Source organism: Trypanosoma rangeli (assembly GCF_003719475.1).
Source record: "Trypanosoma rangeli strain AM80 chromosome Unknown Tra_15.4_contig_00256, whole genome shotgun sequence".
In the NCBI taxonomy this organism is placed as follows: Eukaryota; Euglenozoa; class Kinetoplastea; order Trypanosomatida; family Trypanosomatidae; genus Trypanosoma; species Trypanosoma rangeli.
The window spans coordinates 1,645-27,778 of record NW_021706001.1 but is presented as its reverse complement, the minus strand read 5'-3'; the positions used below and the strand labels follow the sequence as shown (position 1 = coordinate 27,778).

General features: G+C 49.9%; 15 protein-coding genes and 1 pseudogene across 15 annotated transcripts, besides 17 other annotated features; all 16 read left to right on the top strand.

Annotated features, from left to right (window-relative positions):
• TraAM80_06770 (transmembrane protein 216) lies at positions 1–359 on the top strand (the record flags this gene model as incomplete). The annotated part of the gene is made up of 1 exon (XM_029383599.1): positions 1–359. A coding segment is annotated over one exon (359 nt), but the record flags the coding sequence as incomplete, so codon positions are not given.
• A 396-nt stretch (positions 360–755) lies between these two features.
• On the top strand, positions 756–3,221 carry TraAM80_06769 (uncharacterized protein; the record flags this gene model as incomplete). The annotated part of the gene is made up of 1 exon (XM_029383598.1): positions 756–3,221. The coding sequence occupies one exon, from the start codon at positions 756–758 to the stop codon at positions 3,219–3,221; it is 2,466 nt and encodes an 821-aa protein (XP_029236563.1).
• Positions 3,222–3,394: 173 nt separating this feature from the next.
• Positions 3,395–3,451: a microsatellite.
• Positions 3,452–3,544: 93 nt separating this feature from the next.
• Positions 3,545–3,580: a microsatellite.
• A 50-nt stretch (positions 3,581–3,630) lies between these two features.
• On the top strand, positions 3,631–4,986 carry TraAM80_06768 (superoxide dismutase, Fe-Mn family; the record flags this gene model as incomplete). Its single annotated transcript, XM_029383597.1, has 1 exon — positions 3,631–4,986. One exon carries the CDS (start codon positions 3,631–3,633, stop codon positions 4,984–4,986), a length of 1,356 nt encoding a protein of 451 aa, XP_029236562.1.
• A 21-nt stretch (positions 4,987–5,007) lies between these two features.
• Positions 5,008–5,046: a microsatellite.
• Positions 5,047–5,260: 214 nt separating this feature from the next.
• TraAM80_06767 (protein phosphatase 2C) lies at positions 5,261–6,106 on the top strand (the record flags this gene model as incomplete). Its single annotated transcript, XM_029383596.1, has 1 exon — positions 5,261–6,106. The coding sequence occupies one exon, from the start codon at positions 5,261–5,263 to the stop codon at positions 6,104–6,106; it is 846 nt and encodes a 281-aa protein (XP_029236561.1).
• A 209-nt stretch (positions 6,107–6,315) lies between these two features.
• TraAM80_06766 (U3 small nucleolar RNA-associated protein 19) lies at positions 6,316–7,518 on the top strand (the record flags this gene model as incomplete). The annotated part of the gene is made up of 1 exon (XM_029383595.1): positions 6,316–7,518. The coding sequence occupies one exon, from the start codon at positions 6,316–6,318 to the stop codon at positions 7,516–7,518; it is 1,203 nt and encodes a 400-aa protein (XP_029236560.1).
• A 337-nt stretch (positions 7,519–7,855) lies between these two features.
• Positions 7,856–7,889: a microsatellite.
• A 285-nt stretch (positions 7,890–8,174) lies between these two features.
• TraAM80_06765 (uncharacterized protein) lies at positions 8,175–9,632 on the top strand (the record flags this gene model as incomplete). The annotated part of the gene is made up of 1 exon (XM_029383594.1): positions 8,175–9,632. The coding sequence occupies one exon, from the start codon at positions 8,175–8,177 to the stop codon at positions 9,630–9,632; it is 1,458 nt and encodes a 485-aa protein (XP_029236559.1).
• Positions 9,633–9,672: 40 nt separating this feature from the next.
• Positions 9,673–9,702: a microsatellite.
• Positions 9,703–9,912: 210 nt separating this feature from the next.
• On the top strand, positions 9,913–11,148 carry TraAM80_06764 (hypothetical protein; annotated as a pseudogene).
• A 284-nt stretch (positions 11,149–11,432) lies between these two features.
• On the top strand, positions 11,433–12,008 carry TraAM80_06763 (uncharacterized protein; the record flags this gene model as incomplete). Its single annotated transcript, XM_029383593.1, has 1 exon — positions 11,433–12,008. The coding sequence occupies one exon, from the start codon at positions 11,433–11,435 to the stop codon at positions 12,006–12,008; it is 576 nt and encodes a 191-aa protein (XP_029236558.1).
• Positions 12,009–12,317: 309 nt separating this feature from the next.
• TraAM80_06762 (serine/threonine-protein phosphatase PP1 alpha) lies at positions 12,318–13,175 on the top strand (the record flags this gene model as incomplete). Its single annotated transcript, XM_029383592.1, has 1 exon — positions 12,318–13,175. One exon carries the CDS (start codon positions 12,318–12,320, stop codon positions 13,173–13,175), a length of 858 nt encoding a protein of 285 aa, XP_029236557.1.
• Positions 13,176–13,554: 379 nt separating this feature from the next.
• Positions 13,555–13,578: a microsatellite.
• Positions 13,579–14,098: 520 nt separating this feature from the next.
• Positions 14,099–14,156: a microsatellite.
• A 239-nt stretch (positions 14,157–14,395) lies between these two features.
• Positions 14,396–14,427: a microsatellite.
• A 380-nt stretch (positions 14,428–14,807) lies between these two features.
• Positions 14,808–14,852: a microsatellite.
• Positions 14,853–16,634: 1,782 nt separating this feature from the next.
• Positions 16,635–16,946, top strand: TraAM80_06761 (uncharacterized protein; the record flags this gene model as incomplete). The annotated part of the gene is made up of 1 exon (XM_029383591.1): positions 16,635–16,946. The coding sequence occupies one exon, from the start codon at positions 16,635–16,637 to the stop codon at positions 16,944–16,946; it is 312 nt and encodes a 103-aa protein (XP_029236556.1).
• Positions 16,947–17,166: 220 nt separating this feature from the next.
• Positions 17,167–17,853, top strand: TraAM80_06760 (25 kDa translation elongation factor 1-beta; the record flags this gene model as incomplete). The annotated part of the gene is made up of 1 exon (XM_029383590.1): positions 17,167–17,853. One exon carries the CDS (start codon positions 17,167–17,169, stop codon positions 17,851–17,853), a length of 687 nt encoding a protein of 228 aa, XP_029236555.1.
• Positions 17,854–18,162: 309 nt separating this feature from the next.
• Positions 18,163–18,199: a sequence feature (A-rich).
• Positions 18,200–18,582: 383 nt separating this feature from the next.
• On the top strand, positions 18,583–19,575 carry TraAM80_06759 (serine/threonine-protein phosphatase PP1 beta; the record flags this gene model as incomplete). The annotated part of the gene is made up of 1 exon (XM_029383589.1): positions 18,583–19,575. One exon carries the CDS (start codon positions 18,583–18,585, stop codon positions 19,573–19,575), a length of 993 nt encoding a protein of 330 aa, XP_029236554.1.
• Positions 19,576–19,727: 152 nt separating this feature from the next.
• Positions 19,728–19,760: a microsatellite.
• Positions 19,761–19,807: a microsatellite.
• A 420-nt stretch (positions 19,808–20,227) lies between these two features.
• Positions 20,228–20,257: a microsatellite.
• An 18-nt stretch (positions 20,258–20,275) lies between these two features.
• Positions 20,276–20,303: a microsatellite.
• A 167-nt stretch (positions 20,304–20,470) lies between these two features.
• Positions 20,471–20,495: a microsatellite.
• Positions 20,496–20,674: 179 nt separating this feature from the next.
• Positions 20,675–21,343, top strand: TraAM80_06758 (large subunit ribosomal protein L13Ae; the record flags this gene model as incomplete). The annotated part of the gene is made up of 1 exon (XM_029383588.1): positions 20,675–21,343. The coding sequence occupies one exon, from the start codon at positions 20,675–20,677 to the stop codon at positions 21,341–21,343; it is 669 nt and encodes a 222-aa protein (XP_029236553.1).
• Positions 21,344–21,436: 93 nt separating this feature from the next.
• Positions 21,437–21,466: a sequence feature (A-rich).
• A 269-nt stretch (positions 21,467–21,735) lies between these two features.
• Positions 21,736–21,786: a microsatellite.
• Positions 21,787–21,819: 33 nt separating this feature from the next.
• On the top strand, positions 21,820–22,941 carry TraAM80_06757 (putative RNA-binding protein; the record flags this gene model as incomplete). The annotated part of the gene is made up of 1 exon (XM_029383587.1): positions 21,820–22,941. The coding sequence occupies one exon, from the start codon at positions 21,820–21,822 to the stop codon at positions 22,939–22,941; it is 1,122 nt and encodes a 373-aa protein (XP_029236552.1).
• Positions 22,942–23,364: 423 nt separating this feature from the next.
• TraAM80_06756 (uncharacterized protein) lies at positions 23,365–25,557 on the top strand (the record flags this gene model as incomplete). The annotated part of the gene is made up of 1 exon (XM_029383586.1): positions 23,365–25,557. The coding sequence occupies one exon, from the start codon at positions 23,365–23,367 to the stop codon at positions 25,555–25,557; it is 2,193 nt and encodes a 730-aa protein (XP_029236551.1).
• Positions 25,558–25,821: 264 nt separating this feature from the next.
• Positions 25,822–26,121, top strand: TraAM80_06755 (uncharacterized protein; the record flags this gene model as incomplete). Its single annotated transcript, XM_029383585.1, has 1 exon — positions 25,822–26,121. One exon carries the CDS (start codon positions 25,822–25,824, stop codon positions 26,119–26,121), a length of 300 nt encoding a protein of 99 aa, XP_029236550.1.
• Positions 26,122–26,134: the final 13 nt, after the last annotated feature.

Sequence of the window (26,134 nt, the reverse complement as noted above, 5' to 3'; positions counted from 1 at the left end):
TGCCAATGGAAAGTGTCTCGGCATTTCTTCTTCTCCTCGTGGACATTGCCGCTCTAGTCCTCGGTACACGCGGGAATCTTACAGAGGAAGTAAGTACATCATGCCTTGCCCTTTGCCTTCTAGTTGTGGCATCGGTGGGGGCCGCTTATTACATGTGGTTACAGACATATGTCACGATGCTTGATTTGGTTTTCTCTGCCATACTCCTTGGCCTTAACATATTGGCGGCGTTGGCAGGGGTCTACGTGGTACAAGGCGTCGTGCGGGCGAAACGCGGTCCGCGGCAGAGATTTGCACCACCACCACAGGGCCTGCCGATTCCTCTGCGGAATAACATGAAGCGGCAGAAGGGGGACTAGGGCGCTGCTGTATGGAACAGCGCCGTGGCTCGGGCACTGGTGAAATGACATGAAAGAGCATCTCGTCTTATGTGTAGCTACCAAACTTTATTTTACTTTTACTGAAGACTAAAATTCTCTTCTTGCTCTGGTTCATTCCCCACAAAACAAGGACGCACGAGAGACGGTAGCGACTGCCTCACCACTGTGTGTGGGCAGAGAGCAAAGGAGTCGGGGTGAAGTGTTAAGCACTGGTTGGGCAAACCGAATCTACTTCGCCGACAACAGAAATAAGGATAAAAAACTAAAAGAGAAAGAGAAAGAGGGAAAAACCATAACGACAGCAACGACAGGAACTACATCGGGGTGGGAAGCATGCGCAGAACCTTCTCTTGTTGGGCTTCACTTGCATGGCGAATGCATTCGGAGCTCCTTCAAGGTTGGATTGCTGGTGCCTCCAGTGAGCCGCGGAAGCTACAGCAGGCACGCTCCTACCTATACGATTTGAAGCTAGAGGAGGCCATTGAAGGGGTTGACGATGCGACGGACCTTGTGCATTTCATGCACCGCGTCTCCTACCCAGCGGGAAGTCATCTGGAGACAAAAGTGGGGGAGTTTCTGTCGGAGTTGTCCGAGCAGGTGACACGCGGGCATTTGTTGGAAATCGGCAAGCGACTCAGTGAGTATCCCAACTCCGCCCCGCTGTGGTCGCGTGTCATGTTTGAGCAGCCTTGGTTTGCTGATCGTGTTGCGGAATTCTTCGAGGGGTTTACTCTGGAGGAGCACCTGAAGTTTTGTGCTGTCTTTTGGCGTTGTTTCCTTTTTGCCCCTCAGTCACGCGACTCTCAGCGTGCAGCGCGGGGGTCTGCTGTGGTCGTGTCACAACAGCTTGCGCTGCTAGCGGCGCAGCGCATCGAACGAGGCAACGATGGTGGGGCGGTGTGCCTGTGCGCGCAGTTGGGGGTTCCGCTTCAAGAGGAAAGTCTTGCAGTGCTTCGGGAGCTCATCCTTTCCCGTGTGCGCAATGGTACTCTTGACCCTGAGCAGCTAACCACTGTGGCAAAGGCCCTTGTGGCACACCACTCGACAGACACAGAGTGGCTAGGCGCCCTGCAAGTGGCACTTTGTGAGAAGCCACCCGGTAACGTCATGGCATCGCAGGCCGTCGCTCTGCTTTGTGCAATGACGAGTATGCGAGCTGGTCCACCCAGTACCATGTTTGAGGAGCTACTGCTGCGCGTTTTGCCTGATATGTTGCCAGAGGAAGTTCTGGAATGTTGTGGGTGCCTTGCTGCCCTGCCGAGTGCGGCGCCTCGTCTGCGAGAAGAAATAAAGAAGCATCTTGTCTCTGCAAACTCGTTGCGCAATAGTAAATTTGATGACCGTCAGGAGGTGTTTTTGCGACAGCTTCGTGGTATGTCACTTATTGCACCAACAGAGGCGAGGGCCTTGCTTCTACAGTTTGTGGACCGGCTGGAAGACGCGGAAGAGATTCTTTCACCATCCACCACACAAATTTTTGTGCGGTGCATGCGAGATTTGAAAGTATTTCCTCCAGAACTTGTATCGTACTGCAAAAAATCCTTCCTTCAAAATATGTCATTCACATTTACTCAAGAAGATAGTGCCTATCTGTTGTACGCTGCGGCTCATGCAGGGGAGCCTGTCGACGGCGTTTTCTTCAAGGAATTATTGAATCGTTTTGCCGCCACGCGTAAGTTTGATCGTCGCAAGCATAAAATGCATCATGCGAACCTTCTCTCTATTCCCATTGTGATAATGGTTTTGGAGTCGTTTAGTGTTGCGAGAGGGGGCAAACTTTCAGTGGAGTCAAAGGTGTATGCCATGTTGCGTGACGCGATAGAGCAGCAGCAGCAGAGTACGGAAGGGATAAACATGGACGACGCCATTCACATTTTAAATTTGGTCGTGCAACTTGGTGTAGATGACGGATCTTTAACGACGCTTTTACTGACTCGCCTTTCAAAGTCCATCGGCGCCATGACACCCACTCATGTCAAGTCTCTCTGTGAAGCGTTAGTGGCGCTGAAGTCTCGTGACGTCCTTATGTTTCGTGCGCTTCTCTCTCACTTGTCGCAAATTCTGCCGTGCCGCGATGGCATCACCTCAACCGCATTAACCGCACGGAAATTAAAGTTTGTCCCCTATTTTCAGCAGTCTGCGCTGGCAGAACACGTCACCTCGCTTGAAGGCTGGAGCTTGTCGGACGTCGTGTTGGTAGCGTGTGCATGCAGCGAGAAGCAGCGTAAAGCCCTACTGGCTCTACCAGGAGCAGAACTGCTATCCCGTGCACGTCCAGAAGAATTGAAAACGCTTGATTTGTTTCTACTCCTTTCCATTGCAAGCGAAGGGAAGGACAAGACAGCAGTGATGGCGGCCACGCTGCGGACGCGCCCTCCACTTTTGGCGGAAGACTTGGAAGTGGAAGATGTATGGCGAGCCTTTGTGAAGGTTGCGGAGGACAAGGATGCAATCGCGGCGGTTTGCCACTCCAGTGCAGCCACAATGCAAACTTTAGATGAGAACATGTTAATGCGCATTCTTGAGGCGGCCTCAAACGCACCGGACCTTCCTAACGTTTTTTTTAGAGTAGTAGGAAAAAATGTTTTACGTCTCGCCAACAACATGGCCGTTGAGAATGCGTCGCGGTGGCTACAGCTATACGTTAATTACGGGATTCGAGATGACAGCGTGGGTAAGGCGCTTCTATCCAAGGTGCGAACACGCAGCAGCAACGCTGCATTTCTTGTTGATAAGACGCTCCAAAAGGCATCCACTATGTACGGAAAAAACTACACAGCACAACGTAAGTTAAGGAAGAACAAAGATAAGGTTGAGTGGTATTCTTTCCGCTCTACCTAATCATCTCTGTGGTAGCTAGTGGTGTGTCACCACTTTTATTGCTATTATCAATACCACTTTGTCAGTTACCGCCACCGCCATTGCAGCACGAGTTGTACACGAAACATTTGGATCTAAGTATACACGAACGACAGTGTCACCTCCGGTGACATGTCATGTGTGGGATATTTCCAGTTTCTTTATTTGTTTTTCTGCTCGTTCTTTTCTTGTTTTTTTTTTGATTGTTTCTTACACACATTTTTTCTATCTTTTTCCCCCTACGTACACCTTCTTGTTTTTGCCTTTTGTGTGATGTCTTGGCTGTTTGGCATCTCCTTTCTTCGGGGGGAGGGGGAGGGAGGGAGAGGGGTGAGAGGTAGCGTCGCTGTACAGAGGAGAAGCTTACACGGAGGGAACATCCACTGCGGGAATGTCAAGGATAACCTCAGCTTTGTTGTGTGCAGCATCAGCCTCAAGGGCAGCACTTGTGGCGAGTGAGCTGCAGAAACTTGTTCCAGTTCTTATTCCACTACTCGATCCGCCTGTTGTGAGGGGGGAGGTGTCCGCGGCACACCTCATTGCCATCACCGGACATACGTCGAGAAGAAACGATGTGCATCAGCCTGACTGCCCCGTGCTTAGGCAACTGCTTCCGCTCACTGCGCTGGCTGACCATAGTGCTTTTCTAAAGCGCCCTTGTCGGTCGTGTCTTAAACGGCGCATTCATTTTCTTTCTAGTGAGCACTTCTGTATGAATCTTGAGGAGAAGTGCTCACAGGGTGGTGTGAATGTGCCGGCGGAGTGGGAGAGCATCGTGGCAACGCAGTTCGGGTCCGTTGTGTGTCTCATGGAGGAGTTTGTGATGTATGCGAAAAACCGGCGGGAACCAGGATGGACGTGGCTGGTGTATGACAAGGAACGGTCCGAAAGTCATCGACTTGTCGTGGTGAACTTTCCCTCTAATCGTGTCCCGCTGGAGTTGGGACTTTGGCCACTGGCTGTTATAAATATGACCGAGAGCAGGTTACTGTCGGCGATAGTGGCAAAGGCAACAACGACCGTGGTAGAGTCTCCTCCAGCGCCGTGGTCCCGTGCGGCCCGTAACACGTTCGTGGCAGCAACAGTAACTTCAACTGTAGCAGGGACGACTGCAACAACTGCTAATACTGTTGGCGACTTAGGTAAGGATCTTTCCTCTATTCGTGCGCAGATTGCCCAGGAGGCCGTGCTAGCGATGAACTGGGAGTTTGTCCTACAGCAATGGAGGCAGGCAGAGAGTTACTACACGTCGGTGGAGCGTGAGAACAAGATCTGCGTTCATCGCACAAAGATGGAGCGAGAGGCGGCTCTTGCGGCGATGAGTAAGCTACGTGACAGTGGAGCCACCATTCTTACATCGGACACAGTTGAAATCACGGTGGCAGGCGGCAACACAGCTGCCAAAAAGGCTTCTCAGGATCAAACGGTATCGACGCAGACAACGCAAGAGAATGGTAAAGAACAAAAAGAAGAAACAGAAGGTGCGGTTGGTGCAGCCGATCAAGATCCCCACTGTGTACAACTGGAGGATGGTACATGGCAGTACACGTATCAAAATGGTGCTGTGACACTCCTGCGGCCTGATGGCACCAGGGTCTTCAAGAAGAGCGAGCTGAACATCACGATTTTTGCGGATGGCAGTACTCTTTACGAGTACCCGAATAATACCTCCATCCTTGACCGCGTGGATGGTGTACGCGTGACGACCTTTGCGGATGGTACAAAGAAAGAAGAGCTGTACAAGTGAGGATAAGCGAGGATACCCCGTAGGGAGGGAGGGAGGGAGGAGGGGGGAACTGGATGGAGGTTGCAGTTGGTTCTTGGAAGGTCTTGAGAGGAAGACGAATTGCATTTGCTGTTTGTTGCAACTGCGTCAAATTTGTAGGGTGGCATACCGACCCCACATATTTTTACTTTTTGTTCTTATTTGATCGGTGTTCTTTTTCCACTTCTCTCACTGGAGGAAATTATTGATTGATTTCCATCCTATTTCTGCCTAATTTCTCCTACATATTAGGGCGATGTTCACATGCTCACGCCGGTGCTTCTTTGCTGCGCCAGTTCAGCCACTTTTGTGGTTTGGGCGCCGAGGTGCATTCGCGGTTCCTCACCCCTCAAAGGTGAAAAATGGCGGTGAAGATGCATTTTTGGTGCACACGAATGGCATTGGTGTAGCTGACGGTGTTGGCGGATACGCACGCGTCGGCATTGATCCTGCCGTCTTTACAAGAAATGTTATGCGGTTCACCCGGCATGCGTTGGAGAAGGATCAAAATCGCGGCACCATCACTGCCCTGGAGGCCCTAAATTATGGCTTTGCGGAGGCACAAAAAAAACGGCAACTCGGCGGGTGTCCGGTGTCCCTTGTCACTCTCGTCGATGGGCGTTTTGCATCTGTGCTGAACCTTGGTGACTGCGGCACGATATGCTTGCGGAGTTCCAAGCTCTTCTTTGCCACTGCGGCGCAGCAGCACAGGTTTAACTGCCCGTATCAGCTTCCGGAGGATTTACCTTCTGCCGGGGACCGCACGACACTCGAGTTGAGCGAGGGTGATGTTTTCCTTTGTGCGAGCGATGGGTTGCTTGACAATGTCGACATCTCAGATATACTGCAACGTTTAAGGGATGTTGAACGTCATGGCTGCCAGTATGTCGCAGAGACTCTGGTAGAGGAGGCCTGCAGAAACGGGGCTGATGAGAAGTTTATGTCCCCCTTTGCAAAGAATGCAAATGCGATGGGGTACCATTACACTGGCGGAAAGGAGGACGACGTGACAGTCGTTGTGGCGCAACTTACGCGGCTTGACGTTGAGCCCAACGCATGCCCGGGACTTATCACGGAACTCCTAAACTTGCCCACTGGGTGAAGTGAATAGCGGAGGGTCAAAGTGATGAAGGAAATCAAGCGGAGGGCGGTACCTGCCACAACACTTATATGAAGACAAGAAGCAAAACAAAACATATTGTGTGTATATGTGGCTCTACAAGTTAGTCACCGTTTGCTTCCTCTTCTTAGGTGACTGTTTGACTGCTGCATTGAATTTTGATTTAATTTATTTATTCTGTTTTTTTTTCTATGATGAATGATGTCGCTTTGCTAGGGTTTGTTTGTGGGGGAAGGAAGCTCAAGCGAGACCGCAACAGACAGCCGCCAAGGGCTAAAATGGAGGCGAAGTTCACCGCTGCACTAAGGCACTGTGGACAGTGTACGACATACCAAGAGCTGTGCAAGCGCTTCGATGCAACGGTGCGTCCACTGCTGGAGCGTTGTCTTTGCACGGCGTTGGTGCGGCCTGTGCGGGATCACGTGAGTCCGGATGAGTGCAGTCCGCATGCAGCACAACTGCGTGAGGCGTTATGTGATGCTAATGTGGGTGACGATGTATGGTTTTTTTTGGTCCGCTCCGCCGCAACGTTTTTGGAGCGCGCCGCGAAGAAACGTGGGCGTGATGGTGGGACAACAATACCAGCGCTTGTAGTGAATGTATTTGTGCTCTTTTACGGTCGTGTCATCCCGGACTTGTCACAGCTGCGTCTTCAGTGGAGTTTTTTGCAGAAGGAAAAGTCAAAGTATGAAGCCAGCGAGTCATACGTGCATTCCAACGCTGCGGAGCGGAGGAAGGCGTTGATGACGTCTGTCCTTTCTGTCTTCTCCGAGCGTGCTCACAGGCACTACTTCACCGCACTGTGGATGCCATGTCTCCATCACGCTTCGGAAGCTGCTCTCCATCTGCACCTGCTCAATCGCATAGGTGACGTCATTTTGCCATATCTTACCAATCCACTTGTTGTTGCTGATCACTTGAGCGGTTGCTTTTCTAGTGGTGGCCTTGTTGCTGTGCTGGCATTGCACGGCATCTTTCTCCTCATGCTTGACCATGGCCTGGAGTACCCCCAGTATTACCAACAACTATATACGCTTCTCACTCCTGACGCCGTTTCATCACGTCACCGATACGATCTTTTCCGTCTGTTGGATCTCTCTATGAGTTCCTTGCGCGTTCCTTCATATATTGGGGCTGCCTTTGTGAAGAAGGTGGCTCGTGTGGCTTTACTTTCACCGGCACCGGTGCTTTACTTTGCCCTTCCATTCATCCGCAAGATACTTCAGCGGCATCCCAATTGTCTGGCGTTGATTCATCGCTCCTCAAAGGAGGAAGTCAATTCAGCCGATGACACGGCAACGACAGTAGAGGAGGGGGAGTCGACAACTAAAAGGCAAAAAAAGCATGAAAGAGGAGGCACAACGTTTGACAGCGTCGCTTTTCGACGGCAATGATCCATACCTGCCGGAAGCGAGCCTTGAGGAGTGTCATGCACTGCATAGCACATTGTGGGAGTTCACGGTGTTGGAGAGGCACTTCATTCCTACGGTGCCGTTGATGGTGTCCGCATTCGCCAGCACTGCAGAGGATCAGGCACCGCTGCGGTACGAGAAGACATACGCACGTCTTTTTACGGCAGAGGTGACACGGCCCATGTCGAAGTCGCAGCTTCCGACGGTCGCCTACAGTGAGCCAGCGGAGGAAGATAGCGTCAATGCCGTTTTACTTGTGTGAGTGAATTATACACCTACACACATTTTTAAGGCGATAAATATATTTTCCTCTCGCTGTATGCATGCATACATACATATAAACATTATACATAACTAGAAGTTGTCGTGTAAAAGTGTAACCAATGCATGAAGGAGTCAGGATACATGTTATGACGCAGGAAAGGTGAGAATTATGTAAGGGATGCAATAAATAGTGTGGGGAAGGGGCAGAATTTTAATTGAAGCACCCCAAATGCACACTTCTTCTGCGCCTCTGTCTCTTCTGAATATATGAACATACTGATACAGGTGAAAATCGGGGATTAGAGGGAACTACTCAAGGGACTAATAAAACGAAATAAAAACGGGAAAAGGAAATAAAACAAAACCCCAAGTTTATGTGGAAGTGGCGGCTGTACAGCAGAAGAGGGTTGCTGGAAATACCGTTGACCCTTGAAGTATCGAGGCGCTTTTGTTGCCGCAACTGTCCTCAGCCACCCTCATGGATCTCTCAGTTGCGCAGTGATGCCAAGCAGTCCAAGACGGCTGCTTCATACGACGTGAAGATATACGATGAGCTCGTGTGGCGAAAGATGCGTTTCAGTTTTGATAAGGAACTCTGGGATCCGGCGCGGATGAGCAGCATTGTGCGCCGGCGGCTGTGTCTTGGAAATGAAGAGGCTGAGTACACTGTTATTGGTGAGGTTTTCGCATTTCCCGACCGTGAGGATGCCCCTGTGGTGAACGATCCACAGCACACATGCCGGTTGCTGTGGGACCACAATAGTCCCTCGGAGAAATTACTTGTTCAGCTTTCGGAACATTTTCCACCCTTGCTGTGGCACGCGGTTCGACCCTCACTTGATTCTTTAAAACGCATTTTTAGCGAATTTCTGGATGTCGATGCTCAGCACATGAAGAAATACCTCCCCTACTACGAATCCGTGCAAAACTCAATCGAGACATCTACGAAGGAGAGGCTCAGTGGGACACTCAGCCCTGTTAGTATTAAAGATCGCTTTGTTGAGGATATGCGACGACGCGACCCGAAGACCATTGAGTTGGATTACTCCCACGAGCATAACATCTTCCTCGGAACCTCCCCGCATTTTCGACTAGTGGAAGACAAGTTGATGAAGTCTAACCCCTTTGTCTTTGGTTGGCCACTGCTATTGAGCGATGGCAACAAGTATCTCGAAGGAACCCCCCTGCGCATGGCCGCTTTTCGCACCATTTACTCCAAGTCTTTGCTCATGCTTCATACACGACTTGATCTACAGGTCGATCACCGCCTGGCATGCCTTGAAGAGGGCGACGAGGAGGAAATTTTACTGGAGGTTCCTGTTTTCTGTACTATTAACTATCCACAAAATAGCCGTCTTTCGGGCGGCAAGCCGCTTGTGCAGCGCTTCAACGACGTCATGGGTACTACGTACCCGCTTGACACCCCCGTTGACGTGCTTGCCGCGCTGGCGAAGGAGACCACCACAAAAGGGGCAAAGGAACTTTTGGAGGAGCTTAAGTTCTTGACGGTGGCATCCGCTCGAGCCCCTGAAGTGGAACGTGTCATTCGCATCTCTGACGATCAGCTGAGCTCCAATCGAATTCTTGGTCAGTTAGCGTACACTATTATCTACTTGGCGCTGTTGAACTATGAGCGTTTTGTGGAGGAGGTGTTTGATGTGTACAAGGGGCACAAGAGTGACTTGGTGCGGGTGGCGTGTGCCAAGGGGGCACATATTGTGGAGCGCCCGGACCTCATTGAGCAGCTTGTGGCCGCAGAACCGGAGGGCACCCGATGCAAAAAAATGCTGCAGTCATCTATGCATGGCCTGCCAACGACGGCAAACCCGTAAAAAAACCTTCTTCTTTGCTTGGTTCTTTTTTTTTTTTGGTAATAAAAAAACAAAAGCAAAAAAAAAACAACGACTGAGCAATGCCTTTTTTCACATTTAATCTTTGTTTTGTCAGATTAATTTTTTTTTTGCTTATTTTGGAGTGTCGGGGGGGGATGGGGAGAACGACACCCTCACGGGATGACAACATGTGTATGTACTTATGCACACATTGAGTGCATGTCCGTGTGTGTGTATTGACTCCTCCGTCGCATTGATTTTCCGTTTGTTCTCTGTTGCGTGTTGCCTTACTGTATTTTGGGCTCTGGTGCCATCTGGGCGGGGATGAGGATGGGGGGAGTCAATTGCGAGGTATGACCTCGGGGAAGCGGTTCAGTCTCGCGTGCTGCGGAGCGTTGCGTTGACGTTCCACAGCGTCGTGCGGGAGGAAAGCACACGGTACGAGTGCGACCTTGAGCGTGGCCTCTCGGTCGCTGCTCCCACGACGGATGCTGCAGGTCGTGTGACAATGAGGGAGTCAGTGCCGAACTACCTCTTCTTTCCGCAGCAAAACTTCACGGATGTGCGCAGGGACCTTGACACGCTGACTGGATTTTCAACCGTAGCGCTTATCGGTGGCACCGGTTTTTTTTTATTTCGCACGGTTTGTTGTGAATCAGTGCCTTCAGCGTGGTATCATCGTGACAGTCCTTTCACGAGACCTCCACAAGGCGAAGGATAGTTTTCTTGCGCTGCACAAGCGAAACGTCGTACACGGGATGGAGGTTGTGGAAGAACACAACGCAGGCCTGACTGAGTAAAGCAGCCTTATGCACTAGATATCCTGTATAAAGAAGGGAAGCGTTGTGGCACCGTTGCAGTTGCAGCTACTGCGAGACGATGTGACGTCTCTAGAAGCGGTACAGCGCGCGGTACGGCAGGCGTCTCTTGTTGTGTATGTGGCATCAGAGAAGCGCAGCAGCTGGTGGAGGCCGTGAGCGAGGTGCAATGACCCTGGTTGTGCCAAAGTAGATGTAGAGGGGCTGCGCCATACTCTAGAGGCTTGTAGCCTTGTGGACGCCCACCTTGTTGTCTTTGTGCCAATTTTTAATAGATCCTCGTGGAGGTTGCCACTGCAGTGGTATCGCAAACTGTTTGTGTACCGCGTCGGCTATCTCAAGGCGACACGAAAACAGGAACGCTTTCTCATTAACGACGGCGGTTCTCTCTCTCTGAGCTATGTCTTCGGCATGGTGGGCCGCTGCGCTTCACGCTGTTTCAAGTAAGTGACATTGTATGCCCCAGTCTTAACAAGCGTGTCGAAATAGCAAACAACAGCAATATCGCCGACCCACTTCATCATATTTCTCTTCACCGTGAAGATATAGAGGCAAAAATATTGGCAAATATTATTTTTTGCGTGCTGTGGCGTTATGCCGCTCCCCGATTGGAAGCCGGCTGGATGTAACGGGGTGCATGCGACATGGCGTGGACTTGGCCCCTGTGGACACTTTATTGCAAAGGCTTCGGAACGACTAACACAGGACGCAGATGTGAACTCCGTGTGGTTGCAACAGTGGGTAAAATAGTTGAGGCAGCGGCATATTTTTAATTACATGAAAGCAACACTTTTCTCTTGTTATCCTTTTCGGTGGAGATGAGTCTCTTAGCCCGCTCTTCTTAAAGGCGCCGTTGTTGTGCTTCTCTTTGCAGCTAGATTATATTGTTTGTGTCGTCTTTACTCCCATTTTTTGTTTTGTTTTTCGGGTGCCTGGAAAGCCACTTTCTTATTTCGACAGGCTGAGACTGTGGAATGAGTTCATGACGATACTACCACAAGAAGTTGACTCAAAGGCGGTGCTTGATGAACGTGACAGCGCCTCGTCTTCATCCATGGAAAGCGAGGGCGATGGTGGTGAGGAATCCGCTGATGGCGCTGTGGTTCCACTGGATGTGATGTACGCCATGACCCACATTATCCAAAAGCAGGATGATGAAATATCACGTCTTCATAGGTTACAAGAGACCGCACGAGAGGAGGAGATGCTACGCCGTCGTGAGCTGCTACGAGAGCGGGTAGCATCGGTGCGGCATTTATTGGCGGGCACAAAAGAACCTATTGGTGAAGAGGGATGTCGGCCAAATGCCGTCAGCATCTCCATAGAGCCATCAAACCCGGATTCAGAACTCAGCCCTGCTCCCGTCACTAAGCTGAGGGAACATCTGCCGTGGCATACACGACTCTGGCACTCTGTTTACAATAATATTCGCTTTCTTGTCGTTACAGCAGCATATACCACAGGCGCCAATATCCAAGCTACGCACGCACCAAATGAGTACTACCACCGGAAGTCATATAGTACATTACGAAATGTATTGAACCCATCCTCAATGTAGCGCCCTTTTCAACAACTCCTCACTTCTGGATAACTATTTTTTGCTCCTTGTGAAAAGGAAAACATTATTGTCCCATCTGCTATTGGCATGCGCCTACGAAGACAGTTTACAACACCGTCATCCAGCTGCACGCACCCTCTTCTCTTTTCAATGGTCGGCTGTTCGGGGCGCGGCACCGTGGAATAAACAACGACAAAGAGTGACGTAGGGATAGAAGTTTGAGAGGTAGGTCGGAAGGTTGTAGGAAGCGCTGGAGCTATTTTTATTTAATTAAGCAGAATGCCCCTAGCACATAACCTCATAGAGAGGATGCTTACCGTGAAGGGGAGCAGCACGCAGCGGCAGATTCTTATCCGAGAGGAAGACATACGCAGTGTTCTTAATGCAGTTCGCGATGTGTTCATGTCTCAGCCAATGCTGCTGGAAATCAGGTCACCGGTGCGTATTTGCGGTGATACCCACGGACAGTACTACGATCTGATGCGCATATTTGAGAAGTGTGGGTTTCCGCCGTATTCAAACTACTTGTTCCTTGGGGACTACGTGGACCGCGGCAAGCACAGCGTGGAGACGATCACCCTTCTGTACTGCTACAAGATTGTGTACCCCGAGAACTTCTTTCTGCTGCGCGGCAACCACGAGTGCGCCAGCATCAATAAGATGTATGGTTTTTTTGACGACGTGAAACGCCGGTACAACGTCAAGTTGTTCAGGGCATTTACAGACGTGTTCAACACGATGCCTGTGTGCTGCGTGGTGAGTGAGAAGATCATTTGCATGCACGGTGGACTGAGTCCTGACCTGACTTCGCTCGCCACCGTGAACGAAATAGGGCGCCCGTGTGATGTACCCGACAAGGGCATTCTATGTGATCTTCTCTGGGCCGACCCCGAGGACGAAGTGAAAGGGTTTCTGGAGAGTGATCGGGGCGTAAGCTACCTGTTCGGCGAGGACATTGTGAGCGACTTTCTAGACATGGTGGACATGGACCTCGTGGTACGTGCGCACCAGGTGATGGAGCGTGGATACGGGTTTTTTGCCAATCGACAGCTAGTGACGATCTTTTCGGCTCCGAACTACTGTGGCGAGTTTGACAATGATGCAGCCGTGATGAATGTAGATGAAAAGCTGCAGTGCTCGTTTCTCATTGTTCCAGCGAACAATTAATTGTATCATACCTTGTTGATGTTATATCCCCTTGATTGTTCTTGTTGTTGGGTCTTCCTTTCTTACGGGAGTACTGCTGCAGCCAATGTCTCCCGGTGTGTTTGTGCCTCGACGACAGTCGTGGCAGTGACAGTGTTCATTGAAGTAAAAAAGCTGTTGTCAACCTGACTTCTGTCTTCGTCTTGTCTGTTGTTTTTCATTTTGTTTGATGTGGACGGGTTGAGGGATGGAAGTCGGTGTTGAAATCGGTTCCATTTTTCGGGTGTATTGCTGTTGCATTGTCTGTCAGTTATCGCGCCCCCTAGATGCAGGGCACGCGTTCGAGGGTGTAATGAAAAGTAAGCAAAAGATGCTGCAAGTGGAGTCTGTTCCTGCCCCACTTTCTCTCTCTCTCTCTCTCTCTTTGTTTGCTTGTGCGCCATTTTGTGAGAGAGTGTAATTGCTCCGTTAACGATGCCATGTGTCACATGTCCTGATTTGGCTTCATTAACTCCGTGGGGCGAGCTTTACGGGGGAAGAGCAGAGAGGTGTTTGTGGGACTCCTTCACTGACTCTCAGATCCTTTTGTTGTTTGTCTCTGCGTCTGTAGGAAGGAGGTCTGGAGTAGCTTGAGGCTTGGCTCTAAGGAGCGTGGCCGAGTGAAGTTTGGGCTAGCCTGGAATCCCCCGTGCTTGGTACTCTGTCAAGGGTCGGGGTCTTTATTTGTTCGGTTCAATCACTTCTGTGTTACTCCGCGATGTTCTGTTTGTATGGTTTAATGTAAAGAAAAAAGGCACATACCAGCTATGGTACTGGTGTGGCTGAATAATATGACGTTGCTGAGCCTGAAGGATGTCAGAGACTCGGTAGTGTATATGGGAGTTGTATGTGTTGCCTGGCCCTTGAGGTTTGTTCTTCCTTTTGTCCTGGAAATGTGTGCCTTCTGTGTTGTCTTGTTTTGTTCATCGTGTTGTGTGTGTGTTTTTTTTTGTTTTTGTGGTGCCTGTCTAACGGTATGACCCCTTTTCTTCTAAAGCCATAGAGAATGGGGAATAGATGTTGGGCAACACTATGAGGGAAGCATTATTTGGCGAGGATACGATGCCGGTGGAGGAGCAGGGAGGGTGAATCAAAAAAATAAGTGAGGTAAAGACGCAGCTATATATTTGTAGACTGTGTCTGTGATGAGGGGTGAGGAAGGAAGCAAAGAGGGCAAATAGGTACACAACACATACACACAAATATATATATATATATATATATATATATATATGTACATGTACAGAGGCGGCGTGGGCGGGCGAAGAGGGGAAGGGGACGGAAAGAGCACCTGCTTTTAGAAGTAGTTACTGTTTTTATGACGTCACCATTGCTGTATGATGGCCCCCGCCCCCACCGTTGGACTATTATTTTCTTCTATTGTTTTTGTCGCTTTCTCGTAGGCTTGTTTTGGTGTATGTTTTTTATTTTATTTTTGGTGGTGGTAGTGAAGGGGGAAGTAAAAGTGTAGTGGTGTGCCTCCCGGTGACTTTGCGTTTTGTGACTGTTATCAAGCTTTGTGGGTTGTCGCTGGCTGCCACCACCAGTTTTTCTGCATGTACCTTTTCGGTTTGGTTTGTTTCCAAAGTTCTCGTTTTCACATCCGTCCTTTTTTGCGTGTGTGAGTGTGCGTCTGTGTGTATGTGTGTGTGTGTGTGTTCTCCTGCACCTTGTGCATCTCTGCAGCCGCAGCTGTTGTTATGTTAAACACACCTGTTTAACAGCTTCTGTACACGTATTTGCATATGCATATGCGTGCGTGTGTCGATGCCGTCGCATGGTTTATCACACGCTGGGAATATCTGCTGTTCATGCCCCTGGGAGAGTGTGAGACGGTGCATGGGAGCTGCCGCAGTTCAGCCACAGACAGCGCAGCGACCCAAAAGCAGCATCGCAAGTCACGCACACATACATAAAAAGTCCTTGATGTATTTTCTTTTCTCTTACCGTCGTCTCATTTGTTATTGTATTGTTTGTTGTGTATGTGTGTCGTTTTCCTCGGTATGGCTCCTTTTCCCCGCCTTCTTTTTCACTCGTACCCCCATCTTCCACTCTTGTGATTTTTGCACTTGTATTTGATGTCTAGTGGGGCCCTCACGCAACTCCCTGTTTCCTCAACAAATTGGAACGCTGCAAGACAACACTCACGAAGAAATGAAATGTCGCCGTGCACACAAGTGTGCGTTTGGGTTTGGGTGCAGGCGAAGACGTTTGTGCTGCACGCGATTTGGTCTTCTACGCTAATGAAATTGTGAGTGCCACGGCGCGTCGCAGCATCTCCCTCCTTCGTCTCTTTTTTTTTTTGTGCGGTTGCAGTATTGTGGTGGGCTAGCAGCAAGTGGTGAGCGTGTCAGCGCTTCTGCGGTGCACACGGATTGAAGCGAAGGCAAACGGCAAAGATCCACGCAGAGGTGCGTGTGAATTTGCAGGTGCCAAGCAAGCAGACACACACTCTGAAAGTAAGATGGTGGAAAGGGTTTGTTTCAAACACATAGACACGCCGCGCACACAGTTGACTGAAGGCCGTTTTTTGAAACTTACAGAGGGCAAGCAATAGAATATCGCAACACACATGTTCCTTCTGCTTTATCCTTCGGTTTTTATTGTTGCAGTAATTGGGATGGTGGCGAATTATTTGCAGCTCCTCGGAGGTGAGCCTTCTTGATTTTGACTGGACTGCGTCGGTGGTGGGCAGTGGTCACCTCCCCACTGCCGCTAGCAACGTGACGGCGCGTACAGTTGGCACTTAGGAAGCTCAGAGGGTGGGGCAACTATGAGGAAACACAACAGTCGTAGCGCCACGCCGTTGCTCCAACTCATTGTGGATGTGGCCGGTGTGGCACCTCTCATTGTGGTGTTTTTGTGTTTTTTTGTTTGTGCCGCCTGCTCCCCGATGAGGTGTGAAGTTTTTTTTTTTTTTTTGCTACGGCCCACGTCGAGGTGCAGAATGGCGAGAAAGGGCAGTTAGTGAAATTCATGCTGCTTCCCCACTATTGTTTGCTGATAGAACTCGATGGTGAGAGGTTTGATGCGTTATATTGCCGCACTGCGCACTGATATTGACGGGATGGAGATTTAAGGTGTCTTTTTTGCTGTTTTTTTTTCTGTATTTCTTCCCCCACTCTCTTTGCGCCACCATGCTTCTATATCGCGGGTGGTGTTTAACGCATGTCATATGGTGTTGATGTTGGCGTCTGAAAGGGTACACTGGTATCGTGCACGACCGTTGTACTACAGATGTGCTCAGCGTTGTTGGAGGTGTAGTGGCAGCCAATGAGAAAAAGTAAGTAGTAAACAAACATTCTCTTCTCTTTTGTATTGTGCTGAGCCAAATGAGGTGAGTAGGAGGGAAGGAGGGGTTCACTTGCATCGGTGGGTGAGGACAAAGCCTGTGGGGAGCAAAGAAAACAAGGAGTGAGAGAGGAAACGAGACAAGGAAAGATGCAGCAAGTAAAGGTTCTTACAGCGGAAAAGGACCAGGAATTGCTGGAGTGCGTCCTACGGTTACCGCTTCAAAACGCGGAAGCAGCGCTCATGATGATGCAAGTGCTGCGGGTGGAACCGCCCGTGCCAGGGACATCAAAGGAGGTTACGCTTTGCGCAGATGACAGCACGCGGTCTACAATCTACGTCAAACTAGGGGCCGCTCAGGAACGTTCACTGCGCGCAGCAGTAGGAGCACTTCTCGAACAATCTAAACTTATTTTACGGACAATGGACGCATTTCCTCTCATTGCACACCACACTGTGTAGGGTGGTTATTGGATGGATGTCGCTGCATTGCACTCTCTTTAGCACTTGTGTTTCTGGAGTTGCTTCGTGTCTTCTTTATCTATGGGTCATGTGTGTATGTCTACAGGCTGCTGCGCCATGCATACATCGCGTTGATAATGTTTTTGCCTTCCTTTCTTATTTGTTGTTGTTGTTGCACCTAGAAAGCTAACAACTCTCCTATAACGTAAGAACGAAGTTAATGTCTGTTAAGGACGTCAGCAAGAAGAGCGGTGAGCTGGAGGGGAAGCTCAAGGGGAAGCTGTTCTTGGGTGGCACAAAGCCCTCCGAGGAGGACGTGAAGCTGTTTAACGACTTGCTTGGTGCCAACAACACATGTCTGTACCGTTGGGTGAAGCATATGGCCTCCTTCACGGAAGCGGAGCGCAAGGCGTGGGGTTCCCCAGTGAAGGTAACTGCTCCTGCTCCTGCCCAGGCCGCTGCTGCTGCTGCTGCTGCTGCTGTAAAGGAAGCACCAAAGAAGGCTGTCCATGCTCCCGCCAAGAAGGAGGCTGACGACGACATTGACCTGTTCGGGGATGCGACAGAGGAAGAGACAGCTGCTCTCGAGGCCAAGAAGAAGAAGGACGCTGAGACCAAGAAGGCCAAGAAGGAGATCATCGCCAAGTCATCCATCCTGTTTGACGTTAAGCCATGGGACGATACCGTGGACCTTGAGGCGCTGGCGAAGAAGCTGCACGCCATTGAACGCGACGGCCTGCTCTGGGGCGACCACAAGCTGGTGCCTGTGGCGTTCGGCGTGAAGAAGCTGCAACAGCTCATCGTTATTGAGGACGACAAGGTCTCCAGTGATGATTTGGAGGATTTGATCATGTCGTTTGAGAATGACGTGCAGTCTATGGACATTGTCGCCTGGAACAAGATCTAAGTCACTCCCTGTTATCATTGAAGCGAAATTAAAAAAAAAGATAAACGAAAGAGGGAAAGAAAGAGAATAAGGGGAATGACGTGAGAAACTCTACTGTGGAATTTATGGCGTGCTCATTTTCTTTTCTTTTTTTCTGTGGTTGAGGTAATTTTAATTAGGTATTAAACAACTGTTCTGGAGGAAAAGGAGAGGGGAAGGATGTGCATGCCGGTGAAGAGATGGGTGCTTCCTTTTTTAAAAAAAATTTGTTTTTCCCTTTTACTGTAACTGTACTTGGTCGCATGGAGCATATTATTCCTCTTGAGCATATTGTTTCTGTTGTTGTTGTTTTTTTTTTTTTTTTTTTCTATCACTCTTCCCTGCTTCCTTTTTTGTTATTTTTGCCTCGGCCTTGATGCAGTGGGGTAGGGCATTTGTGTAGATTATTAGGGGGGCATAGGAGGCAGTCCAGGTGGTGTTTAAGACGGGAACGTGGGGTGTGCGTTGCCGACTACCTACAGCTTTCTTTTGCGTTTTTCTCTTTTAAAATTTGTAGTTGTGTGGGTGTTTCACGCTCTTTGCGTGTGTCAATTTGTTGCGCGTGGAAAGTGGCGTTTGCGGCAGTGTTTGACACACTTGTGCTGCCTTATTAACAAGCGCGGTCTTTGGGCATCCTGCGGGCGAGGTTGAAGGGAGTCCGTTTCTCACTCGTGTCTAAGTAAATATTTAAAAATTATTTCTTCGCGTGTGATGTCTGCTGTGGTTACTCGCAAGCGAAGTCGCTCTCAATCCGCAGAGAAGGCGGTGGAGCAGCGAGAAGCAGCCCCAGCTGTGCGCCGTGAAAAGATCATTGAGGAGGAAGAGAAGTCCGCCATTCGTCAACTAGTGATGTCTATTTTGCAGGACTGGCAGAGTGCGCAGAAGCTTCTCAATGAGGAGATCATCCGCACTGTGCTGCGTCGTGTGCGACCGGTGCTGATGTCGCAACCGATGTTGGTGAGAGTTGAGGCCCCCGTTAACGTCTGTGGGGACATACACGGCCAGATCAATGATCTCGTAGAGATATTCCGGGCGGGTGGGATGCCACCCGAGTCGCGCTACTTGTTCCTTGGCGATTATGTGGATCGTGGGAAGTACGGCACAGAGGTGATCACCGTGTTACTCGGTCTGAAGGTCCTTCACCCTGATAAGATCTGCATCCTTCGTGGCAACCACGAGTCTGAGAGCATCTGTAGAATATATGGCTTCTTTGACGAGGTGAAGCGCCGCTTTTCAGTGAAGCTTTTCAAGGAGTTCACGGACGTCTTTAATTGTCTTCCCATCGCTGCTCTCATTGAGGAGATTGCGCTCTGCATGCACGGCGGCCTGAGTCCAGAACTACGCAACCTCAACCAGATTGATCAGATTCGCCGTCCGCTGATGGTGCCGGACGCGGGGTTAGCCTGCGACATTTTGTGGTCGGACCCCGAGGAGAATAGCTGCGGGTGGATGCAGAGCGAGCGCGGGGTGAGCTACACATTTGGCGAGGACGTCGTGCGGCGGGCCTGCAACAATCTTAAAATTGACGTTGTGCTGCGCGCCCATCAGGTAGTCGATAACGGTTACGCATTTTTTTCAGAGAGGCGGTTGGTGACAATCTTTAGTGCATCAAACTACTGCGGTGAGTTCACAAACAGTGGGGCGATGATGATGATGGACGAGAACTGCAAGTGTAGTTTTCAGATCTTTAAGCCGCAGTACTAGCAGGCGAGGAGGAAAACGCAAACGCGGAAACAAAACTGAGAAGGAAAGGAGTAATAACGATGAGCGTAATGGAAAAAAGGGAAGCAAACAACACGAAAGTGGGAAAAAGAAGGCAGATGCAGAGGCTGAAGTAAGAAGTACCCCGGCAACGAGAGGAAGGAGGAGGAGGAGAAAGTGCAGAAGGAAAAAGAAAAAAAAATGAAGTGAGGCAAACAAACAAAAGAAAAGAAAAACATTAAGCATTTCAGCTGCGGGGAAAGAAGAGATGAGGCGTAGAGTTTCCCAACTCTCATGAACAGGGAGAAGACAAAACAGTAAAATGCACTGAGAAAGGCAAACGTACACACGTAGACACCTAAAGCGAGAGAGATTAAAAAAAAAAGCTGCGCGGAGTTCCTCCTTCCAAGTGAGATGGGGACACATTTTTCTCGCACATTTGCATTTATACGTTGCTATGTGTGCCGGGTGTGTGCTCAGTGAAAGGGCATCTGCGTGTCTGCTTCTGGGCGAGAAGATTGGAGGAAAGTGAGAGCGTGGAAATCTTCGAGGACAGCTGAGGATGTGGGGAGAGGGTGAACATGGATGTGTCGTGCAGCCTCCCACGGGACTTGGCGGCGCCTTTCAAAACATGCATCCCCGCACGTACTTCGTCTAATAATAATAATAATATTAATAATAAAATGTGGTGGAGTGACGCTTCTGTGTGTTTGTGTTTGTGTCTGTGTGTGGTCTACCCTGTGTCACGCTTGCTGCATATCTCCAGCTTGTACTTACACGGCTTCGCCAGTCTCCCACTCCCACGACATGTTTTTTTTTAATTCTTCGGGTGCTTCCTTTTCTCTCCCGCTACGTGCGTGTATGTGCGTGCTGGAGTGTCAGTCTTATTGTGTGTGTGTGTTGTTGTTGTTGTTGTTGTTGTTACTTCTTCATTACATGGTTGTCTCTTATTAGCCTTTGGCCGCGTTTACTTAGTGCCTGCGTTATTTAATTACTTTTGTTGTGACCCCATTGTTTTTATTCTTGTGTTTCTCTCTCTATCCCCCCCCCTTCCTTTGATTTTGTGCAGGTGTCTCCGGCGAAAGCAACAACAGCAGCGAGGATGGTTCTTCCCACCCGCCAGAAGGTAGACCGCCGCTCCCGTAAGGGCAGCAAGAAGCACCGCCCCGAGATTATTGTAGTGGACCTCAAGGATCACGTGCTGGGGCGCGCCGCCGCCATCGTCGCCAAGCAGCTTCTGCTTGGCAAGAAGATCACGGCTGTGCGTTGCGAGCAGCTGACAATTGCGGGGACGGAGATCCGCAACAAGATCAAGTATCTGCAGTTCCTCCGCAAGCGGAAGCTGTCAAACCCAAAGCTTGGTCCCTTTCACCACCGCAGCCCCTCTGACATCTTCCTGCGTACGGTGCGGTCCATGCTGCCCCGCTACACGAAGCGCGGTCAGAAGGCGCTGCGCCAGCTTGTGGCGTACGAGGGTGTTCCCACGAACGTTGTGCGCACTGGTGGTCGCGTGGTGATCCCCAAGGCTCAGCGTCACTACTGCTACCGCGGTGAGCGTCCTTACACGGTGCTGGGTAACATGTGCAAGCACGTTGGCTGGAAGTACAGCGATGTTGTGAAGAAGCTCGAGACGGCTCGCGTGGAGAAGGCAACCCGCCACCACAAGAAGACGGAGAAGCTGCGCGTCGCTTGGAAGGCTGCTCGCAAGGAGGCCCTTGCGAAGGTCTCCAAGAGCAACCTGCAGGTGCTGAAGAAGTTTGGCTACGCGTAGGGGAAACTGCGAAGAAGCCCGTGGTGGTCGCTCGTGGAGGTCTTCTTGTAGCGTCATCACTGTTTCCGTTATTTTTCCGCGGTGACACCAGGATTTTTCTTCTTTTTTATTTTTCTTGTTTTTGGGACAAGCGTAAAGACGCGCCTGCATTATTTTAGATTTGTTTTTGCTTTGTGTTTTTTGGTGCTTTTCCTTGTCGGGTTCAGGCCGTTTGCCGGTCTCCGTCGCAATGCTGTTCTTTTGGCCGCAGCCACAAAATACGTTCTTTTATCCATTGTCCTCTTTGATGCGTACACACGTGTGGACTTTTCCCTGGAACAACCAACGCTGAGTCAAGTGCGAGTGGGCTTCTGAGACAGCAGCGGCGGGAATTTCTGGTGAACACGCACTCCACTACAAACTAGAAATAAAAATAAAAGGTAGTAACAATAATAAATAGAAACCGCAAAAGAAACGGAGGAGGTGGTGTCAAGACGATGAGTAGGGCACCACGCAACGGGATTGCCTCGCAGCGGTATGCCACGTCGGAGAGAGGCGTCCCATACAAGCGCCAGCGCCTCGTAGCCGTCTCTCAGAGCAGCAGTGGCGGCGGCAGCAGCATGTCCCTGATTCCGAGAGACAACAATACTCGCGGCCCCAGACGCCTGACGTTTAACAACTTTGACACTTTTAACTCACGAGAAAAGAAATTGCCACCCGATGCAAATGCGGAGGTGGCGCCTAATACCAAGCTTTGGCAACTTCAAGAGCGAGCTTCATTTTATTGCAATAAGTGCAGACGGGACAATATCATTTCGGACACAATTGCTGTAGATGCGGTGCATCAATTGATGCTCTGCACACGGTGCTTCATTCGTATCATTCGGCCCCGTTCGTACCGTCCCAGCCGTGTTGTACCTTTTCCATCTCTTCTTTCGTGGCTAAACTACAAACCTTCAAAGGTGATGGAGATGTCTGAAGACATTTCTAGCCGCCCCGCTGAAGCTGTGGCACCTTCAGGCGAACGCATTGCCAACCCAACCCTCGGTGGTGGGGATCGGCCCGCACATATTCAAAACCTCCCCGCCATAGCAATGAACACAGTACCCTCCGCGCGTGGCGGTGTAGTCACAGGTGGCAAAGGCTCAAGATCAGCTCAGCGGCAGGATGAGTCTCATCCGTGTATCCGCGTTTGGGGAAGTTGTGTACACGGTGAAACATGTATGTTTTGTCGTGCGCCATACGATTTGTGCATCGCTTTTTTGATGGGTTTGTGTCCTGGGGACGAGGAGAAATGTCATCTTCTGCACCAGAAAGTCTTTAGCCTACCGAATGCGGCTGATCCGATGCCCCTGCAGCGCCGAGCGGAGGACGTGGATGATGCGGAGAGTGAGTGGGGCAAATGGATTGCACGGCGGAAAAATAGCCCAAATTCGGCAGAGTGGCAGTTGTGGCACAATGGGCCCGTGTTGAACTTCCTCAACGTGTACGCCCCTGTGGCGCCCGAGGAGGATAGGGAGAAGGAGGAAGAGGATAAGGAAAAGCAGAGTAGCGGGAAGTCAGCGATCAAGCTCAACTTTGCTGACATCTCTGCAGCCCTTCAAAGTCTAAAGCAATAACACACCGATGGAGTAAAGGAGGACAGGGGAATTCTGTCCAAATTTAGGTGGTTTTTCCCCCGTTTTTTGCCCTTAACGGCCCTCGCGGCATTTTCTTTCATTTGTGTGTTTGCGTAGTTTTCATTCTTTTTCTCCCTCTTTCACTCTGTGAGTGAAGAGTAAAGGAGAAAGAAGATGTTGGAGATAAACTTACGGGGGCGCCTTTGATTGCAACTTCCATTTGACTGTGGTTTTATCAGTCTCCCTTTTTTTTTTGTATTGATTCTGCAATACACACTCGAACTGCACACCTGAAATATACATATGGGTTTTCCGTTTTTTGAAAGCAAACAGTTGCACTATCGTACGCTGGGGTTTTATGTCTGGATGACTAGCACGGGCTGCGTGGTGTGTGGTCGTAAAGGCAAGTAAAAGCAAAACATAATGCGGCGGTGCGCTCTTGTACGGGCGGCAAATCCCTTACCATCGACTGTGCACGCCTCCATCGGCAATATCAACAATAAACAGAGCGTTGTCTCCCCTTGTTGCCATACCGTTGCGGAACCGTCAGTTGACACTAATGCAGAGGAATATCGACACTTGGCACATGAATTGGCGCTACTGTCACAGGAAGAGTTTGGTCGTCGTCTCTATCGGTTTAGCCGAACAAAGTTTGATCCCATACACACTACGGCGGTCCACGCACATCTATCTGAGTTGCTTTCCCGACGCGTGCAAGAGTTAACCGTGAAGTGTGTTCGTGAGTATGCCCATCTGGCGCATGTCGCTAATCTACATAAGCTGTGCTTAGAAGTATACTACGCCCGAGCGAGTGTTACCACAGTCGCTTCCGCGGTGGAAGTTAATAACATGAATGTTGGGAACTTTGCTGTTTCTGACTTTGTTGTTGACAGTGCTTACGCCCTTGGTAGTACGCCTGACCTGATTCGTTTAGCGTCTGATTGCGTAAAGCATCTACAACACGTACCATCCCTTGGTTGGGAGGTGATGAGTGCGTTCTCTTTGGTTCGTGCGTTTTGGCGCTGCATTTGCATTGCCTCAAATAACGGAAGACAGATGAATGCAGACTCCAAGCAAACCCTTCAGGACGCTGCTCACATCTATGATGAATGCATGGGGTTGGTGTACCCCGACTCTTATGGGGAGCTTAGTACACAAGATGCCATACGCACAGTCCAGAGGTTCGTGCAATATGCTTCTTCTGCGGATGAGGGGGAGATGCTTTTCTTTCGGTTTTGTTTTCAAAAGGGGTTTCTTCGAAGGCCACGCGATATAGTGCGAGGAGAGGGCAGTGATAATGGACTTGGGGCAAGTGTTGGTGGCACTTATAAGGGAGGAATAATTACCGAGGAGCAGTGGTTCTATGCGAGTCTCATCGCGACATGCCGCGTTGGAAATCACGTGGACTCTGCACTCCGGTACTTTGACATCATTGGATCGTTCCTTGGAATTGTGCAGGTTAGTTGCAACGATCTTCTTCGTCCCTCCGCACGGAAGCTTCAGCAAGACGGTTGGAAGCTGCCAGAAGAAGCTAAAGAATCGAAAAGTGGAAAATCGGTGGAAGTCTCAGAGTACCTTATCTTTCAGCTACTGAACGTACTTCAAACAGCAAAGGATAACAAAAAGATTGTCTTTATCGCACGAGCAATGTTACAGGATGAGGTGAAACTTGGTATAAGTGTTTGGAGCATCGTGCTGATTGCGGCAGGCGAGATGCGAGCTGTGGATTTGGCACTTGTCGCCTATTCACAAGCTAGGGAAGCTCTACTAGATGGCGGTCACGCCATGGACCGCCGCGGGAATGAGTACCTGTTACAAACCGCCATTCATGCGTTGTCCAAATGTCAGGTCCCTCGATTTGAGGAAGAGTACCTGCGGCCTTGTAAAGACCAGCAACTGATGCATTGTACTAATGAGTTCTACTTCTGTGCTCTCCTTCAACACGCACATAACTCCATGGACCCTGCAGCCGGTGCGGAGGAGGTTCTACGCAGAATGAGGGAGAAGGGAACGCCGCTCACCACTCGAGTAATCTCCAGGCTAATTAAAATTTACTTGCGCATCGAGTCCCCCAAGCTACTAGAACTGTATCAACATGCCACGCAACAACTCAAGGCATTCAAGCTGTCATGGCTTGATGAGCTGCTGCTGTGGGCCGATCGACGTCGATACAACCTCTCCCGTGAGGATCGAAAATACATATTGGATGAAGTGCAACGTGTTCACGGCACAAAAAGCATACGGGACGACCTTGGCGGGCTCCGCCCACAGTATGCACTTTTAAAATATGACTACGAACACGCCCCACTGGAGGTTTTTGCCTCCACATCGCACCCACCCGAGAAGGAGCCAAATATATTGGACCCACGCGTCCACTTTCTTCTAAAATATCCTCATTGTGTAGCTCATGCCCCACAGAAAAGATGTATCTACCGTACATTAGGGCACACCAGCACATTTGTAGATCTCGAACGAACACAAATGTTTTTGCGCTCAACTCTACTCAGCACAGAAGGTGCAACTACGAACAATGAAAAAAACAAAACAGAGGAATTTCGCATGTACATGGGTCGCATCCTTCAGGCTCTGCAAAGCAGTAACAATTGCGCAGCATAGAACACCTAACGGGTTCATTTTCACGTAAAAACATCAAAGAAAAAACAAAACAAGACCCCAAGACCAAAACAAATTTCTTTGATCTCTACTTTTACTCACAAACGCAAACGTTCAGATGGCGGTGCTTCCACGTTGCGGTGGTTCTCGCCTGCACCGAAGGAGTGTGAACGCCAACGTTTTTCTTCTTTTTTTGTTCTGCTCTTTGTGTCTCCGATGCAGCACCAAGGCAATAATTAAGCTTTCCACAGCCACCAAAAAGGAACCATGTGCTGCTGTCCCTCTTTGCGCATACTGGTGCTGATCATGGCCGTATTGGCCACCGCCTGTGCTGTGTGTGCCAACATTTTTCCTGTGTTCCAAAAGAAGAGCGATACTGTGACGATGAAACAGACACTATGGTACAGCAGAACAATCTTGCCGGGTGGCAATGAAACCGAGCATAAGGTGAGCAAGAGCTTGTGCCAGCAGTACAAGTTATTTTTCAGGCCTCTGAGGCGATGGCTGTGGGTGCTATTGGTGTTGGCCTCATCGTGGTGGGGTTCTCCATTGCCCAGCTTACTGTAACGGTGAAGGAGCG